Genomic DNA, 21017 nt, shown 5'->3' with positions numbered 1-21017 from the left:
GCTTTACTTGGTGTATGTGGTGTTTGTCTCATTTACGTTAGCAATGCATGAAAGCACTAATTTGGGAGTTTGTCCATGTCTCCTGTGTGTGTGTGTGTGTGTGTGTGTGTGTTGGTGGGGGGGGGGGTGCTAAAGTATTTGTAAGTCCAGATTTTTATGTCCAGTCTTATTATGGAACATAAGTCACAATAGATTTAAAGACATGGACAAAAAGCAAACTCAATTCTGTCACTGCAACTGCTTCAGGTTTTAGTGCCAACACGACTGGCCCTTTCGTAAACAGAAGTTCTTCAAAAATTAAGAACATAAGAACATACAGTAAAAAGTGTACAAATGAAAGGAGGCCATTCGACCCATCATGCACGTTTGGTGTCCATTAGTAACTAAGTGATCCAAGGATCCTATCCAGTCTGTTTTCAAATGTTCCTAAATTGTCAGCTTCAAGCATATCACTGGGGAGTTTGTTCCAGATTGTAACAACTCTCTGTGTGAAGAAGTGTCTCCTGTTTTCTGTCTTTAATGCCTTGAAGCCCAATTTCCATTTGTGTCCCCGGGTGCGTGTGTCCCTGCTGATCTGGAAAAGCTCCTCTGGCTTGATGTGGTCGATGCCTTTCATGATTTTGAAGACTTGGATCAAGTCCCCATGTAGTCTCCTCTGTTCCAGGGTGAAAAGGTTCAGTTCCCCAGTCTCTCAGTAGGACATTCCCTTCAGACCTGGAATAAGTCTGGTTGCTCTCCTCTGAACTGCCTCTAGTTCTATTCCTCCCATAGTGTAATTATAGTGGACATTTTTGTTACCTGCATGTAATACCTTGTACTTGTCCACATTGAATTTCATCTGCCAAATGTCAGCCCTCAACTGAGTACTATCTAAGTCCTTTTGAATAACCTGTGGTGCCGAGATTGTATTTTCTGAGCCACCTATTTTAGTATCATCTGCAAATTTGACAAGTTTGCTAACTATCCCAGAGACCAAATCATTAATATAGATTAGAAAAAGCAAAGGCCCTTGTACTGATCCCTGTGGAACTCCACTAACAACCTCACTCCAGTTAGAAGCGACTCCTCTAATCGACACCCTCTGTTTCCTATACATCAACCAGTTCATAATCCATCTACTTACATTACCCTGAATGCCTGCAGCTTCCAATTTGAGGATCAGTCTTTGGTGTGGAACCTTATCAAAAGCTTTTTGAAAATCTAAGTATATCATATCATGTGCTTTCACGTGATCTACAGCTGCAGTTGCATGTTCAAAAAATTGAATAAATTAGTAAGACATGCTCTGCTTTGTCTAACCCATGTTGACTATCTCCAAGAATATGGTTTTCATGAAGATGCTACTCTATTTTCTGTCTAATATTTTTTTCCAACATTTTGCAAGTAATGCAGGTGAGTCTGATTGGTTTGTAATTTCCTGGATCAGTTTTGTCCCCTTTCTTGTGGATTGGTATATTTGCCATCTTCCAGTCAGTTGGTTCATCCCCTGTTGTGTCATTTGGAATATTTTAGTTAGCGGCCTATAGATAATTTTCCTAATTTCTTTAAGTACTGTTGGAAATATCCCATCTGGCCCAGGTGATTTGTTTATATTCTGCTAGTCCCTTTAGTACCTCCTCCTAATTTATCCTGATCTCTCTTAGGGTTTGACTGGACTGATTGTTAACCTGTGGCATGTTATCATTTTTTTCTTTTGTAATACCCTCTGTGAAATACTTGTTTAGAAAATTTACCACATATTTTTCATTTTCCAAGATACTTCAATTTTTGCCCTTTATTTGTTTCACTTCCTCCTTTATTGACCTCTTGCTGTTGTAGTATTGAAAAAAGCTATTTGCATTAGTTTTAGCTCTAAGACTGTTTCTTTCTATTTTCCTCTTTGCTTTCCTGATCCCTTTCTTAAGATCTCTTTACAGTTCAACATATTCTTTGTATTGTGTTTCACCCTTTTGTATGCTCTATACAACATTTTCTTTCCTCTTTATATTTTTTTGTATACTTCTATTAAACCATTTTGGCCAATGTTTTTGGTCCTCAGTTTGCTAAGTTTTGGTACAAATTTCTCCTGAGCCTCAAGTACTATATTCTTAAAATATAACCATCCATTTTCAACTGAATGTGTCCAGTGTGCTTCAGTCTACTTCTTCTAAGTGCCGCCTCATACCTTCAAGGTTTGCTTTTCTAAAATTGTAGACAATTGTTTTAGTCTTGGGCCTTGTTTTTTGAAAGAATGCCTCAAAGCTAACCATATTGTGATCACAGTTTGCCACTGGTTCTCTAACTAGTGTCCCTCTGACTCTATCTTGGTCATTTGAAAAGATCAAGTCAATTGACAGAGAATCATCGAAAACCAGACTTGCAAATCCTCAAGCAGATGGTGACATGACTGGATAAGAGTAATTAGACATAACAAATGCCTTGCCAAACTTTACTCCATCTGTACACACTTGCTGGCTAATACACTCAAGCTGTCTGCTGTTGCCATCCTGGCCTTGACAAGTTGCAGGGATAGGTGTTAAGCAGGGCAGCAAACAACAACATGGATAACAAAGGCCCATCTGAATGAGTTGCCAAGGAGACTGAAAGCTTTGGCTGGCAGAGCGTCTTTTAGAGTAGTTCCTTTAACTCATCAGCCCAAGAATGAAAGCGTCATCTGAATATCACCATGTGGTTGTGATGCAACATACTTTACATTTTCTATTGTGTATTTTTTTTTTTTAATTGAAAAAGCAAGTTAGTTTGAAGAAAAAACAAATCTTATTTGAGAGCTGAAGATAGGCTGGTTCGGAATACAGCGATGACTCATTTTAGAACTGCATGATTGCGTTAACGTTTTCATTTTGCCATGCATGAAAGAGGATGCATTGTTAACAGATGTAGGGTGCATTAAGCTGTGCTGTAGTTAATGCCTTCTCCAAATCTCATGAAGAGCATTCCTCAAACCTACCCTAAAGGGCCTTTCACTTATAGAGCCTCTTTGTCAAACTACATGCAGAGGACCGAAAACTATTGCCCTTAATTTGGAAAATCTGGCTGTTCTCGGTTGCTTTCACAAGGTTATATCTGATGCAGGCACTTCTATTTAGAGCACTGATAATGGACGAGGCCTGCATTAAACCCTGTTCCTACCCCCCCCTCGACATTTTGGACAGTTCTGGCCGTGGATTTATTTTTATCCTTTTTGTTTGGCCCTTCCTGATTCAAAGAATAAAAAAATAAGTTCTCGAAGATCAATATCGCTTTTATTCCAACTTTTGAAAATCATAATAGATTATAATAACAGCAGAGAGCACTCTGGAGTGTTCATGGTCATAAGAAGGAGGACAATTGTTTCTTTTTGGCCTAGTTGGAGATCCAGCTAAGTGAGTGGTCATAACATCCAAGTGGGAAGGCTCCATGTGTTCACTTGTTTACTAAAAGAAAACTAGACATTTGTTGGTTAGTTGGTTGGTTAGTTGGTTAAGACAAAGAGGAGGGGGGAGTAAACAATCAGTCCATCTCTGCTCAGCACTGTATCATTGACTATGCCTGCTTAGTGTGTGTGATTGTTAGCATAATTGTGCGATTTAATGGGACCCATAGAGGTGATTGTGATCTGGCTGAGCAGATAGATGTGATTGCGGTCTGGTTAAACAGAAAGCTGTAATGAAGCATGAAAATACATCGGCAGGGTGGCATTTGAAGATATAAAGGCGTCTTGGAGACCCTGCCCAGACTCCCTTCTTAATATGTCATCACTTGAGGGAGCGTGCGGTTGCTATGCAATGGCCTGTACGCTGTCTGTCACCCACTTCTCACCAGGGAGGACTTCTCGGCACATCTCAAGGGAGGGGGGTGGTGGGGGGTCAGGAAAAGTAAATGCATAAAAAGAAAATCGTTGGTTCGGTTTGCACTCTCAGCCCGAGATGTCTCAGGAGAGGAATTCGCTAACTTCTTGGAGAAAGGAAGCATCCCGGGGGGTGGGGGGGGGGTGTAGGGGGGCCAATCACTCACATTGATCGGGAGCAGGAGCTATCCATTGATCGCATTGAACAAGAGGCAATGATGTCTTCATCCTTCATAAGGTGCTGAAGCAATTAGGATCAGATAGCGTCCGCATCCACACTCCTGTCTCAGGTGTCAATGAGCACGGGGATGTAAATAACAGGATTAGGCCAATGTCTGCAGCTGAGGGGGTATTTGAGCGTGTACTACTGTGTTCGCACTCATCGTTGGCAGAATCAGAAAGGATAAGCCTCAACCGAGTACACACGATGTGGTGATAAGATAATAGCTTAGAAGGATCGGTTTATGATGTCTGATATGAGTCCCTGAATTTGAGAAGTAGTTGCTCATAGTGCAATAAATACTCACCGCAGATATACACATTATTGTGCAATTGTATTGCAAAAACAAATAAGGAATGAGAGAACATTTAAAAACTTTTTTTGGTCGAATATAACCGATAATGTTTGTCTGTCTTTTTTGTGCATTTTTTGTTGTTAAATGCTTGGCTTTCTCAGTAGTAACTTTGGACATTGTACAGGGTACCACAATACTGTGCTTTTGCAGGCAGATCTGACCACAGCTACAATCAGCATTGTGGCTATTTAACAAACTTAAGTAAGTAATAAACAAGGGTTTATTCTGGACCATACAAAACTTGCTTTTTCCAGCTATGTCAGTCCTATGTAATCCAAAGCGGTGCCATAACTGATTATATCTAACCCCCAAGGCCTACATAACTGTAGGAGAAAACTCAAGGCACCCAGCCATAACCACTACGCAATTGTATCAGACTGCAGTATCGTGGTTGTTTTCTTATTCAGATGGGAAAGGCTCTCCTCTGAATTGAGTCTTTGTTTATCTAGGATCAGCTGCCTTCTCAGAAGCCTCAGGTTGTGAGATCCACAGATTCTCGTCACTGTCTCCTTGTCCAGTGTTTTCAGCCTTATAATGAACCAAGTTTTACACAGTCTTTAAATATAACCAAATTTCTACATTCACGTTAAGTTTCAGTTTTTTTTTTTTTAAATAACCACATATAAAGGGCTACAAAATAATAGGAGTAAATTAACAGTCTGTTGTGTTAGAGTCTGAAAACTCCAACACGAGGCAGTCAGTGCATGACTGGCACAACACAGAACCTGCAAAGGCTGGTTTGGTCCCAGAGGGCTGTGAAGCTGTCTATGAAGAGAAGTCTTCTTGAAGAACACGCTGTAACTGCTTAGAATTCAGCCCACTTCAAAGCACGCTCCATTTCTGGAAGAAAATGCCAGGCTCGTTCTTCTTAATTGGGGGTTCATTAATGGACAATCTGAGACTTACGGGAGGCTTCCTCTTGTCTAATTGTTTTTTTTTTTTTTTTTTTTTCGGTTTTTGTAACTGTGGAACGGTTCAAGAGATTCAGACTCGTTAAATAACTAGAAAAACCTCTGGTAATGTAATATTCATGGCCCCTGCTGTATATGGTTTTCTGTGCATTAGCTCGAGTCTCTTATAATCAAAAGAGGCCGTGTCACTGCATACAGAAAGGGTGACGAGCACAGGTACTTTCACAGAGCCAACCGGGCCTAGAATTAACGCGACCCCCTGAGGGTACAATTAAGGCTGATCATTTAAGGGTCAGCAACACTTAAGGGGTTACGCTTTACTCCTCGTGACACTGCCCCCAGCATCCATCCTTTTTATTCTGTGCCTCTCTGTGATTCACGGTCGTAAGGCAACTTGGCCTTCACTGGTGAGGACACACAATGGCTAGTGTGGAAGGTCACTGGCAGCCATAGTAATTCAATCAATTAAACCTAATGTGTTAACATCAAGGAGAGGTCTTGGTACATATTTCAACTAGGGAAGTCTTTTCCTTTTTTATTCTCTTGCCATGTTCTTGCCTGCTCTGTTTTTCCCTCCATTACCAAGATATTAAAATAGATACATGATTTTTCTCAATTAGACCCATTACAGCCAGACACGATAGTTTATTTTTTAATTAAACTCCTTTCCTTCTATTCTCTGAAGGTAAATGGAACAGCCTTTTTATTATTTCTTTAAACAAAAAGAATAGAATAACATTTGTCAAAGGTGAACAAATAAGGAAATCTTCAGCTCTGCAAAATCACGCAATGGAATTTCTATGTTCTGCAGCCAACCGGGGGGGTGAGGTTCAATTAATTCATGTCATCTTGTTTCCCCATTGTGTTTTAAAGGTAATCACTGGTACTTTTGACTTGGTAACAGCTGCTTTCATATGTTTCAAATTTGAAGTTCTCCCGAAGCCTGCTTAAAATGTTGTTTTCATAATGTCAGCTTGTAAAATGCCATGTTTTCAGACTGTAACGAAAGTTTCACTGGGAATGTACACTATTGTAGGACGATGTTAACAGTACCACGATACTGCAGCACAGTGTGTACACGAGAGATTTTGTTTATGTCCATTATCAACAAGTAGCCAATGCATAATGGAAGTGCTGTTATGTTTTTAGCCCCTGAATCACTGAGGATACAGTAGCACAGAAGGCAGCTTGTTTTAAGTTAAATAATGCCTGCTTTTATGGCTTTCATCCATTTATTTGAGGGTGAGGTTTTATTTTTAAAGGTGCAGTAAAATAAATTATTAAACTAAATGTGATATTACCGTGTGTAAATATAAATACACTAATAAACATTACTTGAAACCCTGGCAGGACCTGATCTTCCAGCCCCTGAATTGTGTAATCCACTACAGATGGTGTTTGGTTTCTCCCCTCAGACCCGGTGTGGAATGGATACATTCAACAACACCACCACTGAGAAAAAAGAAAATGTGTCAGTGCTCAAGCAATATAAAGATTTGTGGTTCATAATTGCCAACAATGAAGTATTGTACAGATGGCTTGAGTACAATATTTTGTAAAGGAGGGAAAGATTAACCATAAATTGAGGAATTTATATAAATGTTTTGTGTCTTACTTAGGTGTAAAATATCTAAACTAGGTGGAGTCTCTTAGTTCTTATTTTTCTTTGTATTTTTTGCTTGGGTGATTATCCAAGACAACAAGGTTTGCATACAAGGTTTGTAGTGAAACGATCCAATACATTATCCAAGATCATACATTCAGGGAAAGACATTTTTAAATCATCGCATAACAACTCACAACATTTGGTTTCACATTGTGTGTTACAGGGGTATACATAATGCAGACAAGACAATTAATGGAGTGTAACACGTACAGTAAAACACATGTACAGGGGGCGGAATGGCAGCTGGGCAGAGCAACAGTAGATCGATGCAAGGCAGGAATAAATTGTAGGATTTCACAAGTGCAGTCAGCTTCCATTAAAAAATAAATAACTAAATGGTATTGGCCAGAATGCATTCCTCATCCCTGCTGCCACGGCAATTATTTTTCACTCAAGTAAATGACAGAGCTTTGTGTAGTGATGTGACAGCAGTACATTTTAAACACTGCTTCTTCGAGAGTTTGGCAGATTTGTGCTCTGCATGGCACTGATAATCCAGCCAAGAAGGAGACCCGCAACATTGGACCAGTATCGCTCCGACAAAAACAGGTCATTGGGAAACAATGCAGTGAGGAAAAATATTCCACAAAGCCTCTCTCGAACGAATACCGAGTGGCGATGGTGACCAAATTCCCATGACTTCACACCCCACAGATGCTGTAATGATCACGGCCTCAGTCACATTTGACTGAAAACATTTTCTACACCAGCATTTGGATCGCTTCAGGGGCCATCTGTGGTAGGGATGGTCGGACTGGAAAATTGCAAGAACACAGTCCAATCCCTTTGGGGAAATAGCCAGCAGTACCACACACACACCACACATCCATAAAACTACTGTGAGCAAAGTCAACATTGGTGACCTGTTGCATTATTAACTAGAAATCATAATTGAAAGGACTCTGGAGATACTACAGTTTAGCTATAGTTCAGGGGAATTTTGCTTACTTTTTGTATAAATTATGTAGCAGGTAGCTTTTTAAAAATGATATATTTGTTTCCATAGAAAATGTATAAATATGTATTTGGAGGTAGGTGGAGCAGGCAGAAAAGGACTGGCAGGTCAGACACAAGCCCACAACAACCAAAATGCTCCCAATTGCCCTTCCAGCTGAAACTATGGAGACACAATAAAGGATGAGAGATAAAAGAAAGGCCCTTTGACTCTCTGTGTGATTTGTAATGTATGCTAATCTTCAATTAAAACCTCGTAAGAGCTCGTTAAGACTTTCTGTGCTGTAATTACATTTTAACACTGGATGCTTATGAGCAAGTAGAGAGAGTTAAACTGAGGTGATGGAGCTGCTCGGGACACGTGCCTCGGAGTGAGAGGAGCGTGACGGAGTATCTCCACAGTATCTTCAGGGACAGCTCCGATGAGGAATGCAGAATGGGTAGCTTTTCAGGATGGAAATGGCAGGAAAAGAAGCAAATGGAAGCAGCAAGCTACCACCTACTCTGTCACGGCAGGTCCTTCAACTAATTTCTTTCTGGTATTTTCAGTTTATTTTAAGGTGGAAGTGTTGCATTTCAGTAAAGCACAATTATCTGTTACCTTCCCTGTGTAATCAAATTATTCTGCATTTGGGTTAAAGTTCATGCGCTTCAACATCTAAAGATTTAAGGATCAGGTTGAACACACACAAACATTTAATAAAGGAGTCCTTTTTCATTTCTATTTCTATGTGAATTACTTTCACCGTCCGTCGATTCCCATTGGTTGGTCTTCACCAGCAGCATGTGCCTAGGATGAGCGAGTCTATCTGCCTGATAGATTGAACCCTGTGGTTGCAGTTTCTCTTCTAGCCTTATCAGGAATTCACTGGGACCTGCTTGCCGATGGATAAATTATTGTGAGGCCATGACCTACTGTACAGGAAGTCGTTGGCTCCCAGTGCTAATGAAAAGCCTCTCCTTCATTAAACTAAATGCCCCCTAATGGGTCGCAATTACACAGAGTGCATTGTCAGATAGAGATTGCCTTTTATTACACATGGGGCTTTTACTATTGACTTCATTAGACAGGATGCGGTTTCCCTGAATACTGGGCTGTGAGAATAGGCCCCCCCTGCTGGTGAAACCCTGGTTTTCTCCAGTCCAGCTGAAAAACAAAATCTATATATTTTTAAATGCATGGTAACCAGCTCTAAGTGCCTTTGCTCTATGAGAGAGGTGGAGGACTGCACAATACCCCCACCCCCCACCCTGGTAATTGTCGAACTCAAGATAAATGGAAGGAGCTTGCCCATAGCGTGCAACATAGCCTGGCTTTCTGTGCTTTTAATTTTAAGACGTCTTCCACCGCACCCCTATGGTGGGTTCTCATGCTGTAGAGTTTATGGTTTACATGGACTGTAACATTATTCAGGGCCACTGCACCTCTCGCCTGCTCACCCTGCAGGAGCGTAATGGAGTGTGTGTATAGCCCACAGGAGAGAGTGACTGAAAGGAATCTGTACTCTTATGATGTTTAATTCAGATGGCTGTAGTGTGTGCAATAGGTAAATTATGGTCCTTAAAATCCAGCCCTCCCACCTGTAAACATTCTTATAATTTCCTGCTAAAACTTGAATGCGAAATTAGAATGGAAAACAAATGATCGGCTGCTCCTTATTGCCCACAGTGAGTGTAGAGCCTCCATTTCGCCCTTCGTACATTGAGCATTTCAACACTACTCCTAGAAAGCATAGTTGAACAAAGGCATTGCAATAAAATGGCATGGATGATGGTTAAAACAGTGCAAAATGTTATACAATTGCCTTTGCCATTGTCATCATGAGTGTGTGGCTAGTCAGCGGCCCTGTTTAGTTTTGTTTTGTGTTGTTGTCATAAGTTCCAAGGTCAAATGACAAATGGAACAATTAAACGCCTGACCGTGGCATCTTCCTTTGGGAATTTGACAAGAATAGTCATCAATCCTTCCATTTAATATGATGGGAACAGTTTAATGGGAACTGGGGCTGTAGAGCACTGAAATACCCCAGTGTGTTGTGACACAGAGGTCTTTCTTTGGTAAGAGATTTACTGCAGTAAAGTAAGAAGAACAAATGTCCTTGGATCGGTGACCTTTTCCAACACCTCAAGACATGTGGGAAAAAGATTGCACCAGCAGATGACCAAATAGAGACCAAAATATGTTCTGTTTTGATTCTGACTCCCTGCTTGACCAAAGATTTGACTCAGTGCTTACCAGGTTGCTTTTATTTATTTTTGGTTTTCTTGTGTCATGCCATTGCCTAAAAATAACATGATGTATTAAAGCAGAAGTAAGTCCTGGGGTTTACCGAAATATATCTTTATTATATGCTGCTGTTTCCTGTTTTCAGTGCAATTTGCACATGTATTTCAGTCTTTGAGAACTTGTGACTTATGTTGCATTTTATTTGTATCTCCTGTTTTTCTCCTCTCAGACATCTTTAAGGATCCAGACAATTAAATAGAAACAGCCTTGAGGTTCCAACTTGCCAATTTTTGTGCCGTGTATTTAATACTTGGTAACTACCTACGGGGACACAGAGGAATTAGACTGGGCCTAAAGTCCTGTTAGACTTCCTTAATATATGCAGAGATGTTGATTAAGGTGAAGTAGGGCTGTCAAAATCCATTCCAAACTTTTTTGTGCTGCTGTTTAACTTGCATTAGACTAGAGTTAGCCATAACATATCGGATATTCTGTCTAATTGGGCTATATGAGGCCTCAACAATGTCCCCAAATGACCCCATGTTATAGTAACCAGTCCTTTTTCAAAGGTAAATGCCCCCAAACTAATGAACATTAATTTAAGTTAAATTCAGTTCAAGTTATATATTTTTTGTAGTCATTGTTGTTGGTTGCTAACACTATTCTTCAGTTGGAAGCCTAATAAACATCATTTTATTGATAATGTGCAAAAATAGGCTTTCGGTTTTGAGTTACTTAATTAAGACGATTGAAGGGAGGGGAGGGAGGGAGCTGAGTGCCCTCCCAAACTTGGTGAGTGTAGCTCGTGCTGAGTGATTGCATTGTGCTGTGACTCTTGTGATGGCAGCTGCTAATGAGCTGCAAATCTGGAGGGGTTTCTCATTCATCAGCCATTTTAAACCTGGATTGTGTGTTTCCTCAGGGGCTCGGGCGAGGCTGAGAGCAGAAGAAAGGACCATGGAGGGGGACTGTCTGAGCTGCGTCAAGTACCTCATGTTCGTCTTCAACTTCTTCATCTTCGTAAGTGTTTTCCCCACAGCACGGCTTTTGTTCTGTCGTCGCCGGGTCGAGGAGTGTCGGGCACCAGGCTTGACAAGTTCGATTCTCACAGTACTTTAAAAGCCCTTCTGAATGTGCCATTCCAGTAGCAGCACTGAAGTTTTAATTCACACTTCTTAGCGAGGCGTTACAGTGTTGTGCATCTTGAGGCCTTGCCTGTTTGTTTGTTTGTTTGTTTACTTTGTATCAGAAGCTCTCCTAAGACTTCGGCTGGTACTAGACTTCCTGTATTTGAACACCTCTGCGTTATATATACAACACCAGTAGGACATAAAATAACAGGGGAGAACAAACTTAAACCAGCTGCACAAGTATCCGTATGTACGTGTGGCTCGGGAGGCTCCACTGCTCTATCCTCTCAGGTGAAACACACCCTGAAGTTGAAGAGCCAGCCATATGGTGTGCAGGCGAAAGGCGGTTACCTGTACGCAGGTCCGAATTATCACTCTAATTAAAGCCTTTCAATTCCATAATAGCAAAAGGCTCAGGAAGGCGTGTGCAGCTGTTGTTAACTAGAGGCTCACTGTGTAATTCAAAATAACTATTTTCTCACACATCTTTCTCTCTCTCTCCTACCTCTGCCTTCACTCCTTTGCTTTGACATTCTCAACTCAATTAACTATTATGCATTTTCGAAGTTGCGTATTATAATTAGTAGTATTTTCATATATAAATATTCTGACAGAAGGTGACAGTTTTTCCTCTGGGGATAATAATTGTGTTGATGTATTTGCTGATCATGCGGCCTGTATTGACAGCAAGATCCACGGCAGAGGTATTATCTGCACAGACAAGCAGCTGCTTGATCAGATTACCATGGGGACAGGTTCAGTTTTTCAATTTACTATTACCCCAACCGGGGTGAGAGGCAGACTGTCTGAGAACTAGTTAATTAATCTTACACACTGAGATTTGTCTTCCTGCGGAACATGATCAGCTCTTATCAAATCTGTGCAAGTTATCTCCACAGATAATCCACTCAGTAGAGCAGTGCATTGTGATGTGACTGCTATTGAGAGATTTTGTTATTTATTAATAAATCCCACAGATTGACTCAATGCTTTCTATCAAAGAATGGTTTGCTCATATAATTAGTTGGATACATTGGTCTGGTAGTTAGTGGGAGGGGTAGTCCTACCCCTCTCCCACAATATCATCAGTCAAAGCCTTTAGTGTTGGCTATCTGTGTCCTGACTTTTTTATCAGGGACATTTTTTTTAATCTGTGGATTTGGTTTATTTTAATCATTGCCATGGAGTCTGTCACATTCCTCAGATATGGCCCCTGTCTGTTAGAAAACAGGCCTGGCCCTAAAAACTGCTGTTTCAGACTTATGGTTTGAGAATGTGACACCTAAAGAAAGTTTTTTACAGGACAGAGTGAAAGAGGGAGAGAAGCAGAGGAAGATAGATATTTATCAGAGCCTCCTGCAGTTAATCAGTCTTCTCCCTAGCTGCTGCCTGTTGCGCATCAAGACAGTTAGTGCGGGCATTTAATTCTGCTTTGATTTGAATCCTCTCTTCGGTGTGGCGGGCCAGAGGATGACAGCAATGCAGCCCCCCCCCCCCACTGTCAATAATCAGACAGCCTTAGGGTTTTGCTCCCTCCCTCCCTCTCTCCCTCATTTTCTTGACACCTTTTTTTAAAAGCCTTGTCAGCGTTGTTAAAAGTTTAATGTGGACAAACATGTTTTTAAAAGGAAATTAATAAGTATATGATATGTAATGTGTGGTTTATGTGTTAAGTGATCTGCTGTCAAATATGTGAATGGATGTCTGCCTTTAGACTCTGACATATTGATTAGATTTATTCTTTCATTTTTGTTTCTTCTCTTTCATGTATCCTTTGTTATGATACTGCAATTACCTAGGGAAATGCCTTCATTGTCAGAAGATGGAATGCATGTAATTGTGATTTCCAGTGTTTGCAGTTATGAAAACAGATGTCAGATCATTTCAGTTTTTTATTTATAAATATATTCATATTTGAATATGAATGTGGATCACAGAGACCAAGCTACACTGCAGAGGGATGAAAGTGAAGCAGACAGGAAGCGGTGTCAGTGGCAATGCTTAATCTCTGGCTGTTGTGTTGCAGCTGGGGGGCTCCTTCCTCCTGGGGGTGGGGATCTGGGTGCTGGTGGACCCCACGGGATTCCGGGAGATTGTGGCAGCCAATCCGCTGCTCTTCACCGGCGCTTACATCATCCTGGCCATGGGCGGCCTGCTGTTCCTGCTGGGCTTCCTGGGCTGCTGCGGGGCCATCCGCGAGAACAAGTGTCTGCTGTTGTTTGTGAGTACCACACCTGAGCCATCTCTTCAGACTGTCCACAGTGAGGAACCAGTAACTACAGGAACCAGCTCGCTCATGACCAACATTTGGACTACTGTCCTTGAGGTTTATACTTAAATATCCGCAGAACTTGCTAGACGTTTCCTCAGCTCCTTAAATCTCGGTTTCTGCACAGAAATTCAAAACCAGCTCTTGCCTAACTCAAGACCCTTTTCTACCCCAACCGACCACTTCATGTAAAACCATGTTGCTCACCATATCCCAGATCCATAAACCTACAACACAGTAGGAATTGTGCATACAGGGATACTACTAATTTGTTTAAATGTGGAACCTGCTTTACTATGAGCAATTCTTTTTTTTAATGTTTTTAATGCAGATACTTTTGTTTCCTTACGTTTTCAATTTTTTTTAGAAAATTGTGGAGGGGATTGTATGAATTGTGGAGGTTTGTGATTACACTTAACTGGATAAAATCCCACACAGGGGTTTATTATCTGAATCTTTGGTTAAACATATATTAAAAATAAGAAAATATTCAGTAGTTTAACTAATGCAGGATTTATGACATTTCCCAAATCTGTAAAAATCGTCTTCTTGACAAGATACTTGCTGTTCTCATTAAAAAACCCAAATAAACCTTTGTTACAAAAACTGAATTATTTCAGGGGGTGGCCCCAATAAAGTGCTCATATAAATTAAGCTTGGCAACTTAATCTAATGACCAAAAATATGTACTTCATGTATTACGTAGAAGACCTTGTTTCAGGTTATCAGGCAATATTTGATGTTGTCATAGTCCTTCAGATTATGAGTGTTAGTATCAGTGAACACAAGAATGAAGAGCAGAGCAGGTTCTCCTACCAGAGCCTTCATTTAGATTGAGGTCTGGTCTGTCATCTGATTGACTTGTTTTTCTCTCTCTCTCCCCAGTTCTTCATGCTAATTCTCATCATATTCCTGGCAGAGCTTGCAGCCGCCATCCTCGCCTTTATATTCCGAGAGCATGTGAGTCATTACATTCACACTTACTACAACACACCCTGGTCATAAGATTACAGTCCACATCAGTCATTCTGACCACTTCCAATGTTTTTGCACTTTTAGGTAATATTCCGATGTTCTACAGTTTAACACTTCAGGATTTAAGCATTGAGGGCATATCTTTATTGATCTCTGTGTGTTTTGCACATCTATATTATCTACATTACACTAGTCTTAATACCCCTCCCATCCTGGACATGTATCATCTCTTGTAAATGTGCTCTAGCAAACACTGTTCCACTACACACAAATGAAAAGACATTAAAAGTCTCTTGATGTTTCTCTGGGAGGGAGTCGTAGTGCTTCCCCTCAGACTCACTTACCAGCCTCTCCATCATATATTCTTCCAGCTGACCAGAGAATACTTCACAAAGGAGTTGAAGATGCACTATCAAGGATATAACAACACTGATGTCTTCACTGGCACGTGGAATGCCATTATGACCACAGTAAGGCTGCCGTTTCTAGTTGTTGTTCTGCTGCTCTGTTGTCTCATTATGAGAAGTAAGAATAGTACTGTGCCTGCAGTTGCAAGTAATTCAACGCTTTGTCTTGCTGTTGAATCTGATCTGTGGGGGTGCACACTACATCTCCTTTAGATTCATGTTGAGAATGGAAAAAAGAGAAACCTCTGTATAATGCTATTTAGCCATTTACAAAAAGGTTTAAAATAAATAACTTCCCACCCTTGAATTGGAGTTGTCAAGTTTCCTATTGTGCAATCCTTATCCTTTCTTTTGTGATATTTCAGAGTAAAAGGATTTGCAAAATGTGCCTGTTTGTGTTTGCCGTTTCTTTCGCCGCAGTGGAAGTAGCTTTTGTATTTCACGGTGCTGTCTGAGGTTTACACTCTTTAAAGTCGGACACAATCAATAATAATGTCTCCTTAGGACTCATTAACCAGCACCTTGCTTGACTAGATTAAGTATTGCAGGGAACAACATACAGTTAACTGTTCTCTGCCCTTTCCTTGCAGTTTGACTGCTGTGGGGTGAACAATCCCGATGACTTTGAGGAGAGCCTTTTCAAACTCCTCAATCCTGATGACATGGTCCCAGAAGTCTGTTGCAAGAGGAACAATCACCCTGGAGATGGGACCTACATTAGCAGAGAGGAGTGCCTCATGGGTAGCATGCTGTTCCGCAACAACAAGGTAACTTTACCTTCCTCTGTGCCCTGGCCTGGGGAACTGTCTTCCTACTGCTAACTATTTAGATCTTGTCCAGTGAAAATGCACAGGATAGTCCTCCAACCCGTGCACAAGGAAGGAAGTAGAACGTGTAACAGTGGGCTGTTCCATTCACAGTAAAGGTAGACTTGTACTCCCTGAAATGTATTCCTTTCAGACAATATACATGCGGGAAGAATGCATTTTAGGGCCATTCCTCATTTGACAGTTATGGATGCAACTCACCTTTTGATTCCTGCTACATGCCCAATTCTGTAACCCATTAACAAGGCAGTCAACAGCATGTCGACCCTCCTATACCGTGCGTGAGCAAGGGGAGATCCCTGTCCTAGCACTGAATCCGAGGCTGTTAACTTTTGTGAAATGTAGAGCAAGTTGTATTTCTTTGCACGTGCATTAAATAGCATTGACATAAAGAGCCACTGTCCTAATATTGCACATCAAAAGTAAAACGAAAAGAAAACTATGGAACAACTTGGTCTGCTCTGATATTGTAGCTAATTAATAACAGCTGAACAAGGAGGGCTGGTGTAATATCATGGGAGTCTCATCTCTTTGAAGTGCTTTTCCATGTTCTAAATGCGGCCAACCAAGGAACAGCTTGCTACGCCACCAGACCCTTAAAAAGAGCTGAACTTATAAGTCCACCTTGCACATTGTAATATTTTATGGCTAACATAAAGGTTGAATTGTTCTCAATGTTTAGAACAGGAATGGGTGGCCAGTATACTAAGGACACATTGGCTTTGATACCCCTTCTTAGCCTTTTGTTTACTATGATATAGAAGAAAGACAAAGGCTGTACCATCAAGTACCATCATGCACTCTTTCCTATTTTAAACTGCACCTCAAATACAAGTGACTTATCTCCCACGTATTATAGACTATCATCATGATTTATTGTCAGTTCAACAGATGGAAATATGTTTGAAGAATTTCTAGGCTTGTTTAATCTATACAACAACAGTACAGTGGATAGTTATTTGGTTATTTCTTAACTGAATTACTGTTGTGAAGGCAGGTAGAATGTCATGAATTAAAAGCCAGATGTGCACCTGTTACAATGATAATGGGGATACTTATCTTACTTTCCCAGATGTTTCTCTTGATAGACACACTGTTAATGGATGCAATCAGACTAAAACGGAAACCCTCTCTTAGCGATTCAGGAAGGCTATTGGAAAGTGTTGATTTCACCATTGTTCTTTGACTTAGGGATGTACTTGCGTGCTGCTAAATTTTCCTTTTTCATGTATCCAGGGATGTTACTCGGCTGTTGTGGACTACTTTGAGACATACATTTACCTTGCTGGAGCTCTGGCCATTGTGGTTCTGACAATTGAGGTAGGTTTTTGTGCTCACTGTTTGTGGACTCGCCACAGTTACCATTGTGCATCCGAGCAGTTCACATTCCAGGCTGCAACATCGCCGAATAGTGTAGTGAAGAGACCTCTGGTGGTGTAGTGAGGTAGTGTCATACACATGCACTTTTTAAATATATGTTTAATATTACTTTCCTGGTCATATGATTATAGATAGGATTACATACAACAGAAGAAACAAGCTCATTAAGACAGGGTGCCTTTTCAATGTCGAATTAATTAAAAAGGCAACTTTTTTAAAATTGACTTTGCTGCCTAATTACTACTAATGATTCATATACTGTGTATATATACACTCACCTAAAGGATTATTAGGAACACCTGTTCAATTTCTCATTAATGCAATTTTCTAATCAACCAATCACATGGCAGTTGCTTCAATGCATTTAGGGGTGTGGTCCTGGTCAAGACAATCTCCTGAACTCCAAACTGAATGTCTGAATGGGAAAGAAAGGTGATTTAAGCAATTTTGAGTATGGCATGGTTGTTGGTGCCAGACTGGCCGGTCTGAGTATTTCACAATCTGCTCAGTTACTGGGATTTTCACGCACAACCATTTCTAGGGTTTACAAAGAATGGTGTGAAAAGGGAAAAACATCCAGTATGCGGCAGTCCTGTGGGCGAAAATGCCTTGTTGATGCTAGAGGTCAGAGGAGAATGGGCCGACTGATTCAAGCTGATAGAAGGGCAACTTTGACTGAAATAACCACTCGTTACAACCGAGGTATGCAGCAAAGCATTTGTGAAACCACAACACCTACAACCTTGAGGCGGATGGGCTACAACAGCAGAAGACCCCACCGGGTACCACTCATCTCCACTACAAATAGGAAAAAGAGGCTACAATTTGCACAAGCTCACCAAAATTGGACAGTTGAAGACTGGAAAAATGTTGCCTGGTCTGATGAGTCTCGATTTCTGTTGAGACATTCAGATGGTAGAGTCAGAATTTGGCGTAAACAGAATGAGAACATGGATCCATCATGCCTTGTTACCACTGTGCAGGCTGCTGGTGGTGGTGTAATGGTGTGGGGGATGTTTTCTTGGCACACTTTAGGCCCCTTAGTGCCAATTGGGCATCGTTTAAATGCCACGGCCTACCTGAGCATTGTTTCTGACCATGTCCATCCCTTTATGACCACCATGTACCCATCCTCTGATGGCTACTTCCAGCAGGATAATGCACCATGTCACAAAGGTCCAATCATTTCAAATTGGTTTCTTGAACATGACAATGAGTTCACTGTACTAAACTGGCCCCCACAGTCACCAGATCTCAACCCAATAGAGCATCTTTGGGATGTGGTGGAACGGGAGCTTCGTGCCCTGGATGTGCATCCCACAAATCTCCATCAACTGCAAGATGCTATCCTATCAATATGGGCCAACATTTCTAAAGAATGCTTTCAGCACCTTGTTGAATCAATGCCACGTAAAATTAAGGCAGTTCTGAAGGCGAAAGGGGGTCAAACACAGTATTAGTATGGTGTTCCTAATAATCCTTTAGGTGAGTGTATATATATATATATATATATATATATATATATATATATATATATATATATAGCTTTTTCATTAACATCTTTTTTTTATCACATTCCTGTAGTTAATATAGGAGTCTAATTTGTTAGCTGGTTTTCGTGTTCTGAAGAAACCAAAGTACCTTTATTTGCAAAAGGAGCACAGATTTTACCATACTCAACTGACTATTTCATTGATTTTGAGTTTAGAAGCAAATTTGAAACCATTCTCTATCAGGTATTGAACAGTTATTATGGGGTCGGCTGTACTCCTTTCTGCCCCCAATGGGACATACAGCATTTTAACTGGTTTGGAAGCATTTTTTTTGTTTCTTTGTTTTCATTCAGATTATTAATATTTTTGCCCAGGCAATTAAGGTATATATACATGAATGATATATGTGTATCATAGTTATGTATATAATATTTATAGTATCACTGCACAAACACAAAAGTGTATTTACTGTAAGCAGGTTTGCCTTATTTCTTAAAGGGATACTTCAGTATTTTGGCATTTTAACCAGATGTCTTACTCACCCAGAATCATACGAATCCATGGAAGCCATTAAAATTTTTTGTGTCCAGTTTGAAGAAATATGAATTTATCGTTTTGTTAGCTGAGCACAATTGATGGAAGCAAATGGTCACAAATCGCTGACTCTCAAAAGCCGGCTAACAGATCTTTTAAATACTCAAAAGCTTGGCCGTTTGTCTTTATAGTCTTACAATACTATAAATAGTTAATACATAGTTACATTTAATTTACTGGTAATCGTAAGAAATGAGTTTCCACATACTTCCTTATTTACGGACTATGTTCGGTTCTGCCTGCGCTCTCTGTGTTTTCATTCGTGCACAGTGAGCATATTCTTGGGCCGCCTCATCATAGCTGATGAAATCCGTAGTCTGGTGAGATAGTTCCAAAAGAAAAATATATGTATAAAGATATTGATAAAAATACTTTTGATTTTGTACAGACTTGTAGAGAATATATAATGTACAAATGTGCTATCCACACAGCTTTTGAGTATTTAAAATATCTATTAGCTGGCTTTTGAGAGTCAGCAATTTGTGACCATTTGCTTCCAGCAATTGTGCTCAGCTAACAAAATGAAAAATTCAAATTTCTTTACACTAGACACACATAATTTAAAAAGCTTTCCATGGATTCGACTCTGGGTGAGTAAGACATCTGGCTAAAATGCCAAAATACCAAAGTATCCCTTTAATATGTACTTCATGGTAAAGTGTAAATCTATTAGATGTGCACAACAGTTTTGTAATTTATAGTATAAGAAAACTTTGTTTGGCCGAGAATCTCACAAATCATTCTTCTCTGTTCCCTCACTAAGCAGAATTCATAGGGCCAATCTGCCAGTAAACTGATCTGTTCTTTTCCTTTTTTATCCACAGCTTTTCGCCATGGTGTTTGCTATGTGCTTGTTTCGGGGAATCCAGTAGAGGGCACTGTGACAAAGGACTTTTCAAAAGGGAAATTGGAGGAAGATTCCTTGTACATTTAAAATGAAGACTTTTTTTTTTTTAATCGATGATTTGGAGGCTTTAATGACCAAAAGGCTTGTACTTCACGGCTGGAACTCTGAGGTACCTGGCAATGTAATATAAAGACACAAAGTAAAGAAAAAAGAAGAAGAAAAAATTATGATGAAAATGGAAAAACGGAAATATAGACCAGTCGAAGCCAGCTGCTACTGGATTTCTTAAGCAGAGGAAGAAGACGGCACTGCACTGACTTATGGGATGAAGAATATTTATATTGAGGAAAGTTGGCTTCACTGTATGGATGTTTGTGTTAAAAATATACCCTTGCTGTATCCCGGCACCCCCTGACCCCCTCCCAGACAGAACCACTCACCACCGGTTTGCTATTTATAGTCCTATTCTGAAACAATTCCACAGATGGAAGTGTTTCTGCCAACTAGCAAGAAGGCCAACATCTGGTGCTTTTCTTTTGTATTGTGATGTTAATTGCAATAATTATATGTGATTTTAGCTGAACCTTATCTGTAAGCATTTGTATTAGAATATATAAGAGATATTAATAATAAAAAAAAAAAAAATCTGTAACTTGTCTGTACTTCCAGGTTTGCATTTTTTGTTCACATAGGACACTGGAAAAGCCAGATCATGCTTTTTTATTTAAATTAGGATATTTTTTATTTATTTATTTGTAAACATTCTCATCCAGGAAGACTGACAGTTGGCAGAAACTACACATTTAATTAAATAAAACATAGCAAGCTCAAGAAATTGCAATATACCATTTTGTTCCTAAACAGTGGAGTAAACTGATGAAGAGTAAGTGCTGCTGTTCTTTCATTGAACCCCTAATTGGTCTAATGATGGTCATA

At 40.1% G+C, this 21017-nt stretch overlaps 1 protein-coding gene across 2 annotated transcripts in view; it reads left to right on the top strand.

Annotated features, from left to right (window-relative positions):
• tspan18b (tetraspanin 18b) overlaps window positions 1–20733 on the top strand; it is a 54648-nt gene extending 33915 nt beyond the window's left edge. For both annotated transcript variants that reach the window (XM_066701142.1, XM_066701143.1), the window contains exons 3-9: window positions 11082–11179; window positions 13316–13510; window positions 14444–14518; window positions 14905–15003; window positions 15531–15707; window positions 17004–17087; window positions 20059–20733. In XM_066701142.1, the coding sequence (XP_066557239.1) occupies window positions 11117–11179; window positions 13316–13510; window positions 14444–14518; window positions 14905–15003; window positions 15531–15707; window positions 17004–17087; window positions 20059–20106 (741 nt within the window). In that variant the 5' untranslated portion in view covers window positions 11082–11116 and the 3' untranslated portion in view covers window positions 20107–20733. The remainder of the gene's footprint in view (window positions 1–11081; window positions 11180–13315; window positions 13511–14443; window positions 14519–14904; window positions 15004–15530; window positions 15708–17003; window positions 17088–20058) is intronic.
• Window positions 20734–21017: the final 284 nt, after the last annotated feature.

The sequence above is a fragment of the Amia ocellicauda genome, chromosome 4 (assembly GCF_036373705.1).
Source record: "Amia ocellicauda isolate fAmiCal2 chromosome 4, fAmiCal2.hap1, whole genome shotgun sequence".
Classification (NCBI taxonomy): domain Eukaryota; kingdom Metazoa; phylum Chordata; class Actinopteri; order Amiiformes; family Amiidae; genus Amia; species Amia ocellicauda.
The sequence above is the reverse complement of the archived record's forward strand: the minus strand, read 5'-3'. Positions and strand labels throughout refer to the sequence as shown.